Genomic DNA, 14042 nt, shown 5'->3' on the forward strand with positions numbered 1-14042 from the left:
TGGTTTTACTTTTTATGAATTGTCTATTTTATTTTTTGCAGGAGATGTTTGAAGTTGCCAAGAAACTGTGTTCGTTCTGTGAACGATTAGTCCATGATGAACATCTTCAGCATCAAGGGTGGGCTGCAATCATGGCCAATTTGGATGACTGTACACATTCTTCTCAGAAGCTACTTTGCAAGTTTGAAAATGCATATTCAAATTACCTGCAGTCTGTTGAGGATATAAAGCAAAAACTTACCAGGTGGGTTGAAAGTCCAGTTTGGTAAACAGTTAATTGCCTACATTTTCTTGATTGTAGAGTCTAGGAAAATATTAGAAAATTGAAGAGGGTTGCTTTTACTGATTCAACAGTAATGTCAATGTGTAAGTTTTGGAGATAGTCCAGCAGTGTGCCTGTCTTAACTTGTACTTTTAGCCAGCTGATGACCCAAATTCCTAAGAGTGTTGCTTCTCTTTGTTGTGTGACTAGATGTGGTTTAATGGACCACTAGGAGCAAGGGGTTGTTTCAGCCCAAGGCTGTAGTGCTATTTTAGCTTGACAGCATAGAGAGACAGTAAAATTGTCTAGTTTGCCCTTAAGTACATGTAACACTTTGCATTCCTCCATCCTTACTTTTTCTCAACATCTCCCTACTTGTTCCATGGCCTTTGAGAGGCATTTATCATGGATCACTTTGATCCAGTGGCTTCTGCCTCTCTCACAGCAGCAGCATCCTGAGACTTTTAACAAAATCAGGTTATCCTCACAGTTCAATCCAATGTCTACATCCCCAGTATCGTAAGTATTACTAAATGAGTGTAAATGGCAAGCTGTTTACCACAAATGTACAGTGAGTGGTAACATTTATTAGATTCTAGGTCTCCAAACTGGATTTTAAATTCTACAATAAGCACAGTAAATGTTAATTTTTGTAAACAATGTAAACTACCAAAATAAGCAGTCAGTTGCACACATACTGTGCCAGCAACAGTTTGTTCATCCAGCTGTGAACTTTCAGATGAAGCTGAGCAGGTCTATATGTGTTGCTTGATTTTTGAGATATTCAAAGATATATGAAAATTGATATCATGAACAGCCAAGGAGGACTGTCCCACCTCTGAGACTTGAGTTTTATAATAGAGCCATCCGTTCCTGAATCTTTCAGATATCTTTGTTGGAAAGTGGTTCTACAGACTATTATTTCAGCCATGGTTTTCATGTGACATTTCACCATGTTTCATAAGGACAGGATGAGCCTAAGGATAGGCCTTTTATTCATACCAGAAGGCTCTCGTATTTAGACCATTCATTGTCTTATGTTTTACAGTAAACCTGAAAATAAAAGAAAAATAATTCTGCATCCATTGGATGTCTACGCATGTCAGATATTGTGTAGGCAGAACTAAGGACTTAGGCAAACAGAACCTTCATGTGTGTCATTTGTTCCAGGTAAATAAAGCGGACTACTTACCAAGCAGAACAGCTGCCAGTTCATTAGCTTTCTTTAGAAATGCCTCTATTCAGAGTAATTGTGAGTTGGTTACTTAGTCCTATATCCACATTTTCTCCACATGTTATGAACTGGACAGACAGAGCAGGGTAATTTTTTAAACTGCTATCCCTCAGGACTTTCTGTAATTCTTTGGCATCCATAGAGAGGGAATGGAAGTGGTCCAGTCTTCTTTCCAGGCCAGTTTTTCTCCCATTTCTGTACATTGTTTGGTAGTCCTCCCATACATACTAAATTATGTTGTCAGTGATCCATGTTAAGAATATAGTACAACTGTATGATTATGTAACGTCAGATGTTCAAGTAGGATCAGTGTTCTTGCTCCCATCTACTTGTCATACTTTTTTCTTTCCCCATCTGTCATGTTTACTTCACAAGGCTGAGGAAGGGGACAAGGCAACCCAATCACCCTTTTTCCAGTCCTGTTAATCTTGATAGCCCCTTCTTTGTTCAACTAGGGTGGGTAGTATAGGGAGAAATACTTCTCCTGCAGTCATCCTCTAGATCCTGCAGGAGCTGCATTTGGGAATCCAATCTACTTTCTTCTTTGGAAAGGATTAAAGAAGAGGGCCATTCTCTTAAGTGGTCAGATTTCATTTTTTCTCTAGCAAAAAAAAAAAAAAAAAAACTTGAGTATCCAGGATGTATACCTTCACCTGTCTGCTGGAATGGACTTGACTTGCACTGGGATTGTGATGGACAGATCTGCACCTCTGGCACCACTACCTTCAATATTGGAATTGCAGTGTGCAACAGAACCATTAGTATATTTTTTAGCTCTTTTTAATTCCCTTACTGTCATTCTGATAGCTGTCCCATTGCCCTGTGTCCTTTGCGGAGTCTGCTAGCACTCCACATCACCACTGATCAAATGCCCAAATTTGAGCCATCCCATCAGGGATCCTAAAGACATCCAGGTGGGGGGGGTCACAGTCCATCTTCATGACTCAACCTCCTCCTTCCTTTTCCCCTGCAGTTCCTGTGAAGTCCAGGGCATGAGTGAGACGTTTCACCCCGTATCTGCCACATCTGTACCATGAACTCCATCCTATTTACTGTGGATGGACATGTCCTCCTGGTAAGGACATCCCCAGCCTCCACCAAGGCTTGTCATCATAGATGCCCACAGGACACCAGGGAGTGGTGATGCCCATCCCAACCTGCTGCTGTCAGTCGCCCAAGTCACTAATCAAACCCTGGTCGGCTCGACTGTAGTCAAGGCTTTATCCCTCTGTGTCACTGGTACAGCTATATGTATAAGTTTTGACTTTCACATCAAGATGTTCTTCAGTATAACTGCTGCAGTAGCCTAAGCTGTGTGGGTTACATCCTACTAAGGATGTAATGGCCATCCAGTTTCCAACATTTCAGGTCACCTTCCACATACCCAAGCCATTAGCTCAAGCTGAGCTGACTACAAATCAGGTTTGGGTGGCAAGCCCTTCAAAGCTTTCCTGACACAGATAAAAGTGCTCTTCTGTGGGTTTTCGATTGGTTGGTTAAAACTGTCCCATTGCAAGAGCGATAAATTGTCTATATGGAAAAAACGTTTACTTTTACTGAAGAAAAACATACATTTTTCTTAAAAATAAGTACATTTAAGCTAGTAAAAGTGCTTTGGTTGACGGTCTTATGACTTTTATTTACCTTTTAACGGACGCACACTTTTTTTTTTACTTTTGTGATAAAAAGTGATTAAAAGTTTAAAACTACTTTATCTGTGGAGAAACTGTGGTTTTCATTTTTTGCTGTTAATGGAAAGTGTTAAAAGTGCTTTTTACTGGGAAAACATATTTATTTTTTCTGGCACATTCCTGTTTTATTGACCATTAAAGCTAAGCTTCCCTGGGAAACGAGCACCATTTTCAGCTTGCTCATGGAATAAAGTACTGGTTCCTCATACGGACCTTCTTCATACCATAACAACAGAAAAGATTGTTAAGCAGGCTTTGCTACAACAACAGGCTGGTAATTTGCCTCAGTCACAGGTTGGTGACTTTGCAGTGACCAAAGCTGGTTCCTCAGACCACTTGCCTCTTCAAAGCCATCTGATGTAGTCCTTATAGCCACCATGGACCAGGGGTTGGCTATGTCCTCCACAGCTGTTAGTGTCCCTTCATTGGACAAGGGAAAGCCACTCTTGTCTGCCCTGAGAGAAGGGACAGGGAATGTGTCCCTTTTTAGACAGAATGTTGTGCCATTCCCTGCAGAAGTTGTTGCTGTCAAGACTTGGTCTGTTTTTTCACAGATCCCTTTCACAAAGACGCAGAAAACTAAACAGATGTCTTTATTGTCAGTTATTCTAAACAGGAATAATTTATTGGACTTGGCCGCATGTATTGTAAAAGTTCTTGCCCCTTGATGTTCTTCATCTCACATTGCTGCAGTCCTTACTTATGGGTAGTCCGCTGTCCTCGGTCGGCCCGAATACCAAAGTATTAGGCTGACGTCGGTCATGGGCGCCTAGATCTGACATCAGAGCGTCAGGGTATAAAGGCGCATGACCGACGTCATATCCTCAGTCTTTTTTGCCGCATGGTCCGATGCAGAAGCAGAGTTGCAAGTGCCGTTCGGCATTCTGAAATTTTTCGTTTTCGGAGTTTCAGACCGATACCAAGTTGGGCTAAGTACCCCATTGGGGAATATTTTTGTTTTTTCTTGCCTCAGTTACTTACCGGATGTCAGAAAAAGTGAATAATTGTATTTCTTGTGGGAAACGGATACCGCATAGGGATTACCACTCGCTTTGTATTCCTTGTTTGGGACCGGAGCACGACGTAGTCGGGTGTCGGTTTTGTGCTAGGTTTAATAAGCGCACTATAAAACGGAGGTTAGATTGCGCTAGGTTAGTCTTTGGCAAGAGGTGTAATTATAATATGCCGTCGGATGTTCCGGCGCCTGCTTCTACTAAGAAGCGCAAAGACAAATCTTTAAAGCCTAGGCAGGATGATGCCGGACCTTTAGAAGCTACAGCTGAACAGGTGGATCCGGCTGAAGTTTCTGTTGAGTCCCAGGGGGAAACTTTGATTTTACAAGATGTGGCCTCTCAGGAGGCAGGCCAGGCTGAAGGGGCCTCTCAGGTTACTATTCTCCCTTCTATGCCTAAGGTGGTTAGGCCTTCTGCTACTGTTTCTAAGGCTCCTTCTAAGGGCAGGTCTGTTTTGCCTTCCTCTGGTGTCAGTTCTGGTTCTTCAGGGTCTGTGCCTAAAAAGCACATGCTTAAAATGGCAGAGGATTTGATTACTTTAATTAGAGGTTCTATGCCCCCTCCTGATAAGAGGCCCAGGATGGAGCCAGAGTTGGAAAGTTTGGAGCAGGCCTCAGATGATTCAGAGTCTTCTACTGAGGACATTCAAGATTTCCCTCCTTATTCTGATTCTGATGCAGAGGATTCCACTCCTTCTGCTTCTCCTCCAGAGGATTTTTCATTTTCAGAAACTCTCCATTCCATGAGGGAGCATTTTAAGTGGGAGGGGCAGGATTACTCTGATTCCCGGAAGAGGCTTAGGGAGTTCTTGTTTTACCACAGCATAGACCCTTAGCTATACCTCCGGTTTTGGATGTTGTTTCAGATGTTTTCTCGAAGCTTCCCTTAATCCAGATTCTGTGCCTCCTGCCCCAGTTAAACCGGACAGGTATTACAGGGTGCCTGAGGCTCATAAATATCTGTATAAGAGTCCTAGGGCGGACCCAGAAACTATTAGTCAGGGGCCTAAGGGTGTTAGAGCCTCTGTTGTTAAGAATCCGGTTCCTCTGGATAAGGAAGCTAGAGCTTTGGATAGATGGGGTAAGAAGGTGTATACCTCTTCTACTTTAGCAATGAGAGCTTTGAACTGCCAGTTTCATATGTTGAAGTATCAGAATTTCCTCCTTTCTCAGCTAAGATCTAAAGTGGATGCTTTGGCAGAGGGCATAGAGTGTAAAGAATTGCAGGATTTAGTGCATGTTTCTGAACAGGTGGGTAAGCACTCTTTGCAATGTGGTTTTGATGCTTTACAGGCTTCTTCTAGGGTGGCTGCCACTGGCTCAGTTATTCGTAGGCACGCCTGGCTTAAGGATCAGAATTTGTCTGAGCATGTTAAGTCTAGAATTCTGGATGCCCCTTTGCAGTCTGAAGTTTTGTTTGGTCCTCCTGTGGAGTCAGTCTTAAAGAAAATGGAAGACAAGGCTAAGTCTATGCAGACTGTTAAAGATTTTTGCAGGTACAACCTCCAAAGTTTAGTAGAAATTGGCCTACTAAGGGGTGGACGTACCCTTCTTCTGATTCTCAGTCTAGGGGTAGATCTAGGCGTGGTAGGGGCAGAGCTCAGAGTACCTTCAGGCCGAGACAATGGAGTTCGCCTGCTCAATCTGCTGGTGAGGGCAGGGGCCAGTCCTTTCGTAAACAGGCCCAATGACCTGCATTTTCAGCTGCCAGATTCCTCTTGCCTGGCAGCTCCTTTGGGAGGAAAATTGGCTCTTTTCAAGCAAAATTGGCATTTAGTCACCCAGGACAAATGGGTATTGGACATTATAAACCGAGGTTACAAGTTCTATTTCCATACCATGCCTCCGTTCAAAGGCATGCCAGACGTCCCTCCTCGGCAAAGGATAGAGGCTCACAGACAAATTTCTTTACTTCTTCAAATAGGAGCTATACAGCCAGTTCCTCTGTCAGAAGTGGGCCTAGGATTTTATTCTCGTCTGTTTCTAGTTCCAAAGAAAGGAAACACGTGGAGACCAATTTTGGATTTATCTATCCTCAACACTTACCTGGACATTCCAAAGTTCAAGATGCTGACTTTACAACAGCTTTTACCTCTGTTGGGAAAAGATCACTGGATGGTTACTCTGGATCTCAAAGAGGCTTACCTTCATGTTCCTATCAGGCCCAGTTGCAGGAGGTACCTGCGTTTTCGGGCTGGAAATTTACATTATCAGTTCTCTGCATTGCCCTTTGGCTTATCTACTGCCCAGAGTGTTCACAAAGGTTCTGGCTCCAGTGATAGCATTTTTCAGACTAAGAGGAATACAGATTTATCCTTATTTGGACGACTGTCTGATTATTGCACAGGAAAAGGACGAACTTCTTCATCATCTACAGTATGTGATGGCAGTGTTAAGATGCCTAGGGTATTCTGTGAACGAAACAAAGTCCAGTCTAGTACCCTCTCAGGACATGTGCTTTCTGGGTGTGAGACTGAATACAGCTTCCCAGATGGCTTTTTTGACCCCGGACAAACAAAGAAGCCTTTCTCTTTATTTCCAGCAAATGTCTCTATGGTCCAGGCTGACTGCAAGGACAGTCCTTCAAGCCTTGGGGTTCATGGCATCTTGTATTCTGGTGCTTCCCAATGCCAAATTGCATATGAGGAAGCTTCAATGGTATCTCAAAATGTGTGGACACAGCACTGCCAAGATCTAGACACTGTCATTCAGATAATACCTTGCATTCAGAAGGAGTTTTGTGGTGGGCTCAGGAATGTCACCTAAACAAGGGACTCTCTGTGACCCGGCCAGAGGCGAGTCAGATTCTAACGACAGATGCCTCGGACAAGGCTTGGGAGCACACTTCAATGGAAAATGGGTGCAAAACACGTGGCCTGTCAAACTCCAACATTTGCATATCAACTTGAAGGAAATGTTAGCAGTCCAGTTTGCATTGATGGCTTTCAAAGATTTACTTAGTCCAGCGCAGGTGTTGATTCATACAGACAACACTACTGTCATGTGCTACATCATCAAGCAGGGGCGTACCCATTCTTACCCTCTTTGCAGGCAAGCGATGATTCTGTGGGAAACTGCTCTCAATCTACACCTCAATCTTCAGGCAAGGTTTCTACCAGGAGCACAGAACTCCTTAGCAGATGTATTGAGCAGACAAATAGTGGATCCTCACGGTGGAAATTGGATCCTCATGTATTTCAACAGTTGACAGTGTTATGGGGAACTCCAGACATAGATCTGTTCGCTTCTCCACTAAATTACCAGTTGCCAAAGTTTTGCACAAAAATGTTTCATCACACAGCTTGGAAGGTGGATGCTCTATCTTTCAGTTGGGACAATCTGCATGTATATGCCTTTCCACCTCTGCCTCTTCTTCCCAAGGTACTTTTGAAGGCCAGACAAGACAAGCCAACCATGATTTTGATAGCACCGGATTGGCCTCAACAACACTGGTACCCACTACTGAGGAGTTTAGTACGAGAACCTCCGTGGCCTCTGCCTTTGATTCCGCACCTTTTGTCACAAGAGGACAGTCACTTCCTCAATGTCAAGATTCAGTCTCTGCATCTAACAGCCTGGCATATTCTGTTTTAGACTCTGGAGGGTCTCAGCTTCCACAACAAGTTTTGAATGTTATTTTGGAGGCCAGGAGGCCTAGTACCAGGAAAGTTTACGCTGATAAATGGAGGAGATTTTTATTTGGAGCAAAGGAAAGGACTTTGATGTCTCCAAACCTGATTTAAGTGTTGCTCTTCAATATCTTACTGAATTATTGGACAAGGGTTTGTCTTTCTCCTCAATAAAGGTCCATGCTGCAGCCATTTCTGCTCACTATGATTGTGACCCTCCTTTATTCTCTCATCCTTGGTTTAAGCAATTTCTTAGAGGGGCAAAGAATATAAGACCCCCACGTAAAGCTCCTACTCCTGCTTGGGATCTCAATTTTGTGTTGGAAAAACTTACTCTACAACCTTTTGAGCCTGCAGCTACTGCCGAGTTAAAGTATTTATCATGGAAAACTGTTTTTTTGTTGGCCATTACCTCTGCAAGAAGGGTTTCTGAATTACAGGCCCTCATGGCAGTGGAGCCTTTCCTGATTTTTCATAAGGATAGGGTATCTTTGCATACTAATTCTTCCTTTATGCCTAAAGTGGTTTCTAGTGTGGCCTTAAATCAAACTATTCATTTGCCTACTTTTTATGCAAACCCCCAAAATAAAGGGGAGAAAATTTTGCATACTTTGGATATTCACAGGCAGTTGCGTTATTATTTGAGCAGAACCAAGGAGTGCAGACAGTCTCAGCAATTGTTTGTTACTTTTGCTTTGGGTTCACAGGGTAAACCTGTTTCAAAACAAACTATTTCTAAATGGATTGGGTTTTGTATTTCTTTCTGTTATTCCCATCATGGTAAGGAGATTCCTGCTGGAATCAGGCCTCATTCCACTAGGGCTACTGCTACTTCTACGGCCTTTATAAGGGGGGTAGCTACAAAAGACATTTTGGAGGCAGCTACTTGGAGTTCAGTGCATACCTTTTCTAAACATTACCACCTTCCTCTTTATTCTAAGTCTAGGGCTGGATTTGCCACTGCAATTTTACAGGGCATTTTAGCGGCCCCTAATGCTTTATGATTTTACCATCCTCCCTTTCCCGTTGCTTTGGGATTCTACCCATAAGTAAGGACTGCAGCAATGTGAGATGAAGAACATAGTACAGTTTTGTACCTACCATAAATGTAGATGTTCAAAGATCCACATTGCTGCAGTCCAATTTACCCTCCCTCCTTCCCCTCTGTAGTTTGACTTGGTGCTATGCTTTAGGTGATGGTTGTTGTTGGGCATGTTTTTGGGAGGTATTCTGTTTTTGGCTGTGGCCTTTCTGGTTTGGCCTTCTGACATCTGGGGCAAGAAAAGACTGAGGATATGACGTCGGTCATGCGCCTTTATACCCTGACGCTCTGATGTCCGATCTAGGCGCCCATGACCGACGTCAGCCTAATACTTTGGTATTCGGGCCGACCGAGGGCAGCGGACTACCTATAAGTAAGGACTGCAGCAATGTGGATCTTCGAACATCTACATTTATGGTAGGTACAAAACTGTACTTTTTATAAGACTGTTTCTGATAAAAGAAAAAGATCCCTCTTTCTTCGATTTTATTCAAGAATGTTTCTAGTGCCGTAGAAAGAAGATTCTTAGAGACCGGTTTTGAAGCTTTCATTCCTAAACCAGTTTCTGATAGTGCCCAAGTTCAAAATGCTTTCACTTCACAACCTGTTTACCCTTTGAGTTTCTCAGTAAACTTGGATTTAAGATGCATAGCACCACACCTATTCATGCATATCTTCAGATTCCTATTCATCCAGATTTCAGGTGTGCGTCTGCATAACATTATCAGTTTTCTGCTTTCCCTTTTAGGCTTATCCACTCTTTTGAGAGTGCTCACAAAGTATTTCGCTCCTGTGATATCCTTTTATAGGCTGCAGGGTATCCACAGATGTCCTTGTATTCAGTGCTGCGGTATTCATTACTTGTGGGATTCCCTGCTGTGGAAGTCCAATGTCTGGCCAGTATACCAAAGCCTACCATTGCTTTTAGGTATGCCGAATGTCACCCATACGCTCCATCCATAGCATAGGGCATAAAAGTGACGTTCAGGTGTACCATTCTCAGAACTTTTTCGCCACCATTTGTAACTCTTCTTCCGAGTGTTATCTGTTCGCTTCGTCCACTCACTGCTAGTTTGAATGCATTTTCGATGTTCTTCGTGTTTCACTGTTGCAGTCATCACCTGTGGGGTTATCCCTGCTGTGGTAGCCTTCGGCCATCCCAAATACCAGAGTCAATGTTTTTGTGTGCCGGCTTCTGTCGCCTGTAGTCTGTCAGATTGTCAGTACTATAAAGCAAGGCAGCCGACGTCATTACATCAGTCTTTCATGCCGTGGAGCCCGTAGCAGAAGTAGTTGGCACGAGTGCTGGTCGGTCGCTACCAGAAGTCGAATTTCAGATGAAAACTTCTAAAGCTAAGTACCCCATTGTGGACCCTTTTTTCTTGCTCTAACCGATGTCCGAAAAAATTAATTGTCTCTCCTGTGGAAAGCAGATCCCACACCGAGACTTTCATTCTTACTGCATCACTTGTTTAGGCCCAGACCACGACGTCCCTTGTTGCCGATTCTGTGCCCTGTTTAATGCAAGAACCATTCGCTGTAGAGATCTTTTTGTAGACAGTTTTTTTCATATTCCGTCGTAGAATTTTGATATGGCGTCCGTCAGCCAACCATCTGCCGACATTCTGAAAAAACGTAAAGATAGAGATAGGCCACACAAGGCTAAGCCTTCCGACGACGCTACTGCTAAGCAAGTCGTCAGTTCTCTGGAATTCAGTGAGGTGCTTTCGCAGCCCCTGATGCCCGACTCGCTTTCTACGCAGGCCTCTGCCAAGATGCTTTTGGAGTCCGGTATGTCCCAGAAATCCACTTAGTCTTCCAAGCCTCTGGCTGTCTCTCCCTCATTTGGGTTGCGAGCCACGATGCAGGCAACGACTTCCGAGGAGGCTGTACGCACTACTGATTCTAGACAAAAAATGATGTCTACTCTTCCGACTACCGTTCCTTAGAGACCGTCGGATTCTCTTGGGCCTCGAAGCCAGGCCACTCCTAGGAAATCTGCTTCTAGCCACCATCTTGCTACTGCTCCCCCACCCCAAGCTCAAATGCTTAAAATGGTGGAGGATCTCATCTCCCTTATCCGAGTTACTCAAGCCCCCACTCTTAAAAGGAAAAGGGATGTTCTTCGTGTTTCACTGTTGCAGTCATCACATTTGGGTTATCTGCTTGCAGTAGCCCTCAGTCGGCCTGATTATCAAAGTTTTTGGTCATGCCTCAGTTGCTGTCTCATCTTCCATGGCATCAGGTAGTCAGGGGTATAAAGCATGCAGCTGATGCCATTACCCCAGTCATTCTTGCCATGCGGTGCCCGAAGCAGAAGCAGTTCGCAAGTGCCGGTCAGCCGACTCCTGAAATTTTCGTTTTCGAGTTTCAGAACCGAAGTCTTCAGCTAAAGCTAAGTACCCCATTGGGGAAACATTTTCTTGCTCTAAACCGATGTCAGTAAAAGTCAGTAATTGTATTTCTTGTGGAAAGCAAATACCTCATAAAGATTTTAATTTGTACTGTATTCCTTACCTAGGCCCTGACCATGATGTACCTCGCTGTCGGTTTTGTGCCTTATTTAAACCACAAACTATTCGTCATTGGTACATTTTCGCTTCTAAATATTTTGGTTCTCGGTTCAATTATCCAGCTATGTCTTCGGTAAGCCACCCGACTACTGACATTCCGAAAAAATGCAAAGATAAAGACAGACAGCCGTCTAGGTCCAAAGCTGCCGACAACGCTTCTCCTAAGCTAATTGCCAGTTCGCCGGTACTCAGTGAGGTGCTTTCGCAGCCCCTGATACCCGCTACTTCAGATTTGCAGGCCTCTACTGAGACCCATTCGGAGTCCGGTATGCCGCGAGATGCTTCAACTTCGGAACCTGCGGATGTCTCTACCTTGGATGGGTCCGGAGCCGCTGTGCAGGCACTGGCTTCTGAGTGTGTATTCAGGCCTATTGACTTGCATATTAAACTGACACCATCTTCTTCTTCTAGGCCTAAAACTCGAACCATGCCTAGGAAACTGACGCCCAGACCGCATGGTCAGGCCTCTGTGCCTAGAAAACAAATGATAAGAATGGCTGAAGGCTTTATTACTTTAATCAGGGGAAGCCAACCTTCCCCCTCTAAGCGACCTAGGACTGAATTTGCTTATGATTCTTCTGACCAGGATTCTGCATTTTCTGTCTCCACTGATGACCAGGATTTAACCTTATCTACCTATGAGGATTCTGATGCAGAGGACTCTATTCCCTCTGCTTCACCCCCAGAAGATTTTTCTTTTGGTGAAACCTTGCATACTCTTAGGGAACATTTTCACCGGGAAAGTCAGGATTACTCTGATTCCAAAAAAAGGCTTAGAGATTTCTTACTCCTGCCCCAACACAGGCCTTTAGCTATCACTCCTGTGCTGGACATTGTTGACTATGCCTTTTTGGAATCTAGCTTGGCCCCTGACTCTTTACCTCCTGCTCCCAGAAAACCTGATAGATATTAGAGTTCCTAATTCTCATAAATTCCTTTCTAAAAATCCTACTGTGGACTCTGAGACCATTTCACAGGGACCCAAGGGCATTAAGGCTACTACTGCCAAAAATCCTACCCCCTCTGATAGAGATTCCAGGGCCCTGGATAGATGGGGTAAGAAGGTATACACCTCTGCAACCTTGGCCATCAGGGCCTTAAATTGTCAGTTTCATATGTTAAAGTATCAGCAGCATATTATTGGATTACTTAAAAAGAAAATGATGTTGATTCCTGATTGTGCTGAGAATAAGGATTTACAGGATGTAATGCATTCTGCTGAACAGGTTGGAAAACATACTTTGCAATGTGGTTTTGATTCATTAGAGGCATCTTGCAGGGCTGCTGTCACCGGGTCTGCACTTAGAAGGCATGCTTGGCTTAAGCAACAGTCTTTGCCAGATCATGTTAAAACTAAATTGCTGGATGCTCCCTTAAATCAGGACCCCCAGTTTGGCGACAAAGCAGAAGTTCTTAAAAAGATAGAGGAAAAAGCTAAATCTATGCAAACTGTTAAAGATTTCTTAAAAGTGCAGCCTCCTAGATTTAGTAGGCATTGGCCCTCAAAAAATTGGTCCTTTCCTGCCTCTTCCAGGCCTTTTCAGTTCTATCCCAGAACCAGCAGAACACCCAGGCTTCAGTCCCAGGGTACACACAGGACTAAGCAGTGGGGGGGGGGCTCCCACTTCCAAATCAGGGAGTAATAAGACTCCCCCCTATGGTAAGCTGTCTCAATGACTTAACTTTAAAACTCCCAAGCACTTCTCAACTGACTGCTCCTTTAGGGGGAAAGATTGCTCTGCAAGCAAAAAACTGGGAACTCATTACCTAGGACAAATGGGTTTTAAACATAGCTTCCGAAGGTTACAGATTTCACTTCCACACGCTACCAACCCCAAACGGTTGGCCAGATCTACCCCCAAAGCAGTGGGCAGAGGCACAAAAGCAAGGACCCTCCCTCTTAAGACTAAAGGCTATTCAGACTGTACCAGAAGAGGAAAAGGGACAAGATTTCTACTCATGACTTTTCCTGGTACACAGAAAAGACAACTCATGGCATCCTATCCTGGACCTTTCTATCCAAAACACCTTTTTTGTGATTCCAAAATTCAAGATGCTAACTCTTCACCAGTTGCTTCCCATGATAGGCAAAGATACCTAGTTGGCAACACTGGATTTAAAGGAAGCCAGACTGCATATGAGGAAACTACAGTAGCATCTAAAAAGCCTATGGTGTCAACATTCTCAGGATCTAGAAGCAACGATTCGTATCATACCTTGCCTATGGTTAGAATTCCTTTGGTGGGCCAGAGGTCTGCCACCAAAACAAGGGACTACCATTCAATCGACCCCCTGCAGCCCAAACCCTAACAACAGACGCATCAGACTATGCATGGGGGGCTCACCTGGCAGGGAAGTGCATTCAGGGCAAATGGAGCCCAAGTCAAATGCACCTGCATATCGATCAAAAAGAAATGTTAGCTGTACAGAATGCCCTGACAGCCTTCAAGGAGCACATTCTTCCAGGACAATTAATGGTAAAGACGGACAACACCACTGTTATGTGGTACATAAACAAGCAGGGGAGTACCCATTCTTACCCCCTCTGCAGACTAGCCATGGCTCTGTGGAACACAGCCTTGAGCTACCAAATGCATCT

General features: G+C 44.0%; 1 protein-coding gene across 1 annotated transcript in view; it reads left to right on the plus strand.

Annotated features, from left to right (window-relative positions):
* RB1CC1 (RB1 inducible coiled-coil 1) overlaps window positions 1-14042 on the plus strand; it is a gene marked incomplete in the record, with an annotated part of 2392675 nt that overhangs the window by 833045 nt on the left and 1545588 nt on the right. Inside the window, 1 exon segment of the mRNA XM_044061705.1 lies at window positions 42-244. Coding sequence (XP_043917640.1) covers window positions 42-244 — 203 coding nt within the window.

Source organism: Protopterus annectens, chromosome 2.part0 (assembly GCF_019279795.1).
Source record: "Protopterus annectens isolate FY-2018-M chromosome 2.part0, PAN1.0, whole genome shotgun sequence".
Classification (NCBI taxonomy): Eukaryota; Metazoa; Chordata; order Ceratodontiformes; family Protopteridae; genus Protopterus; species Protopterus annectens.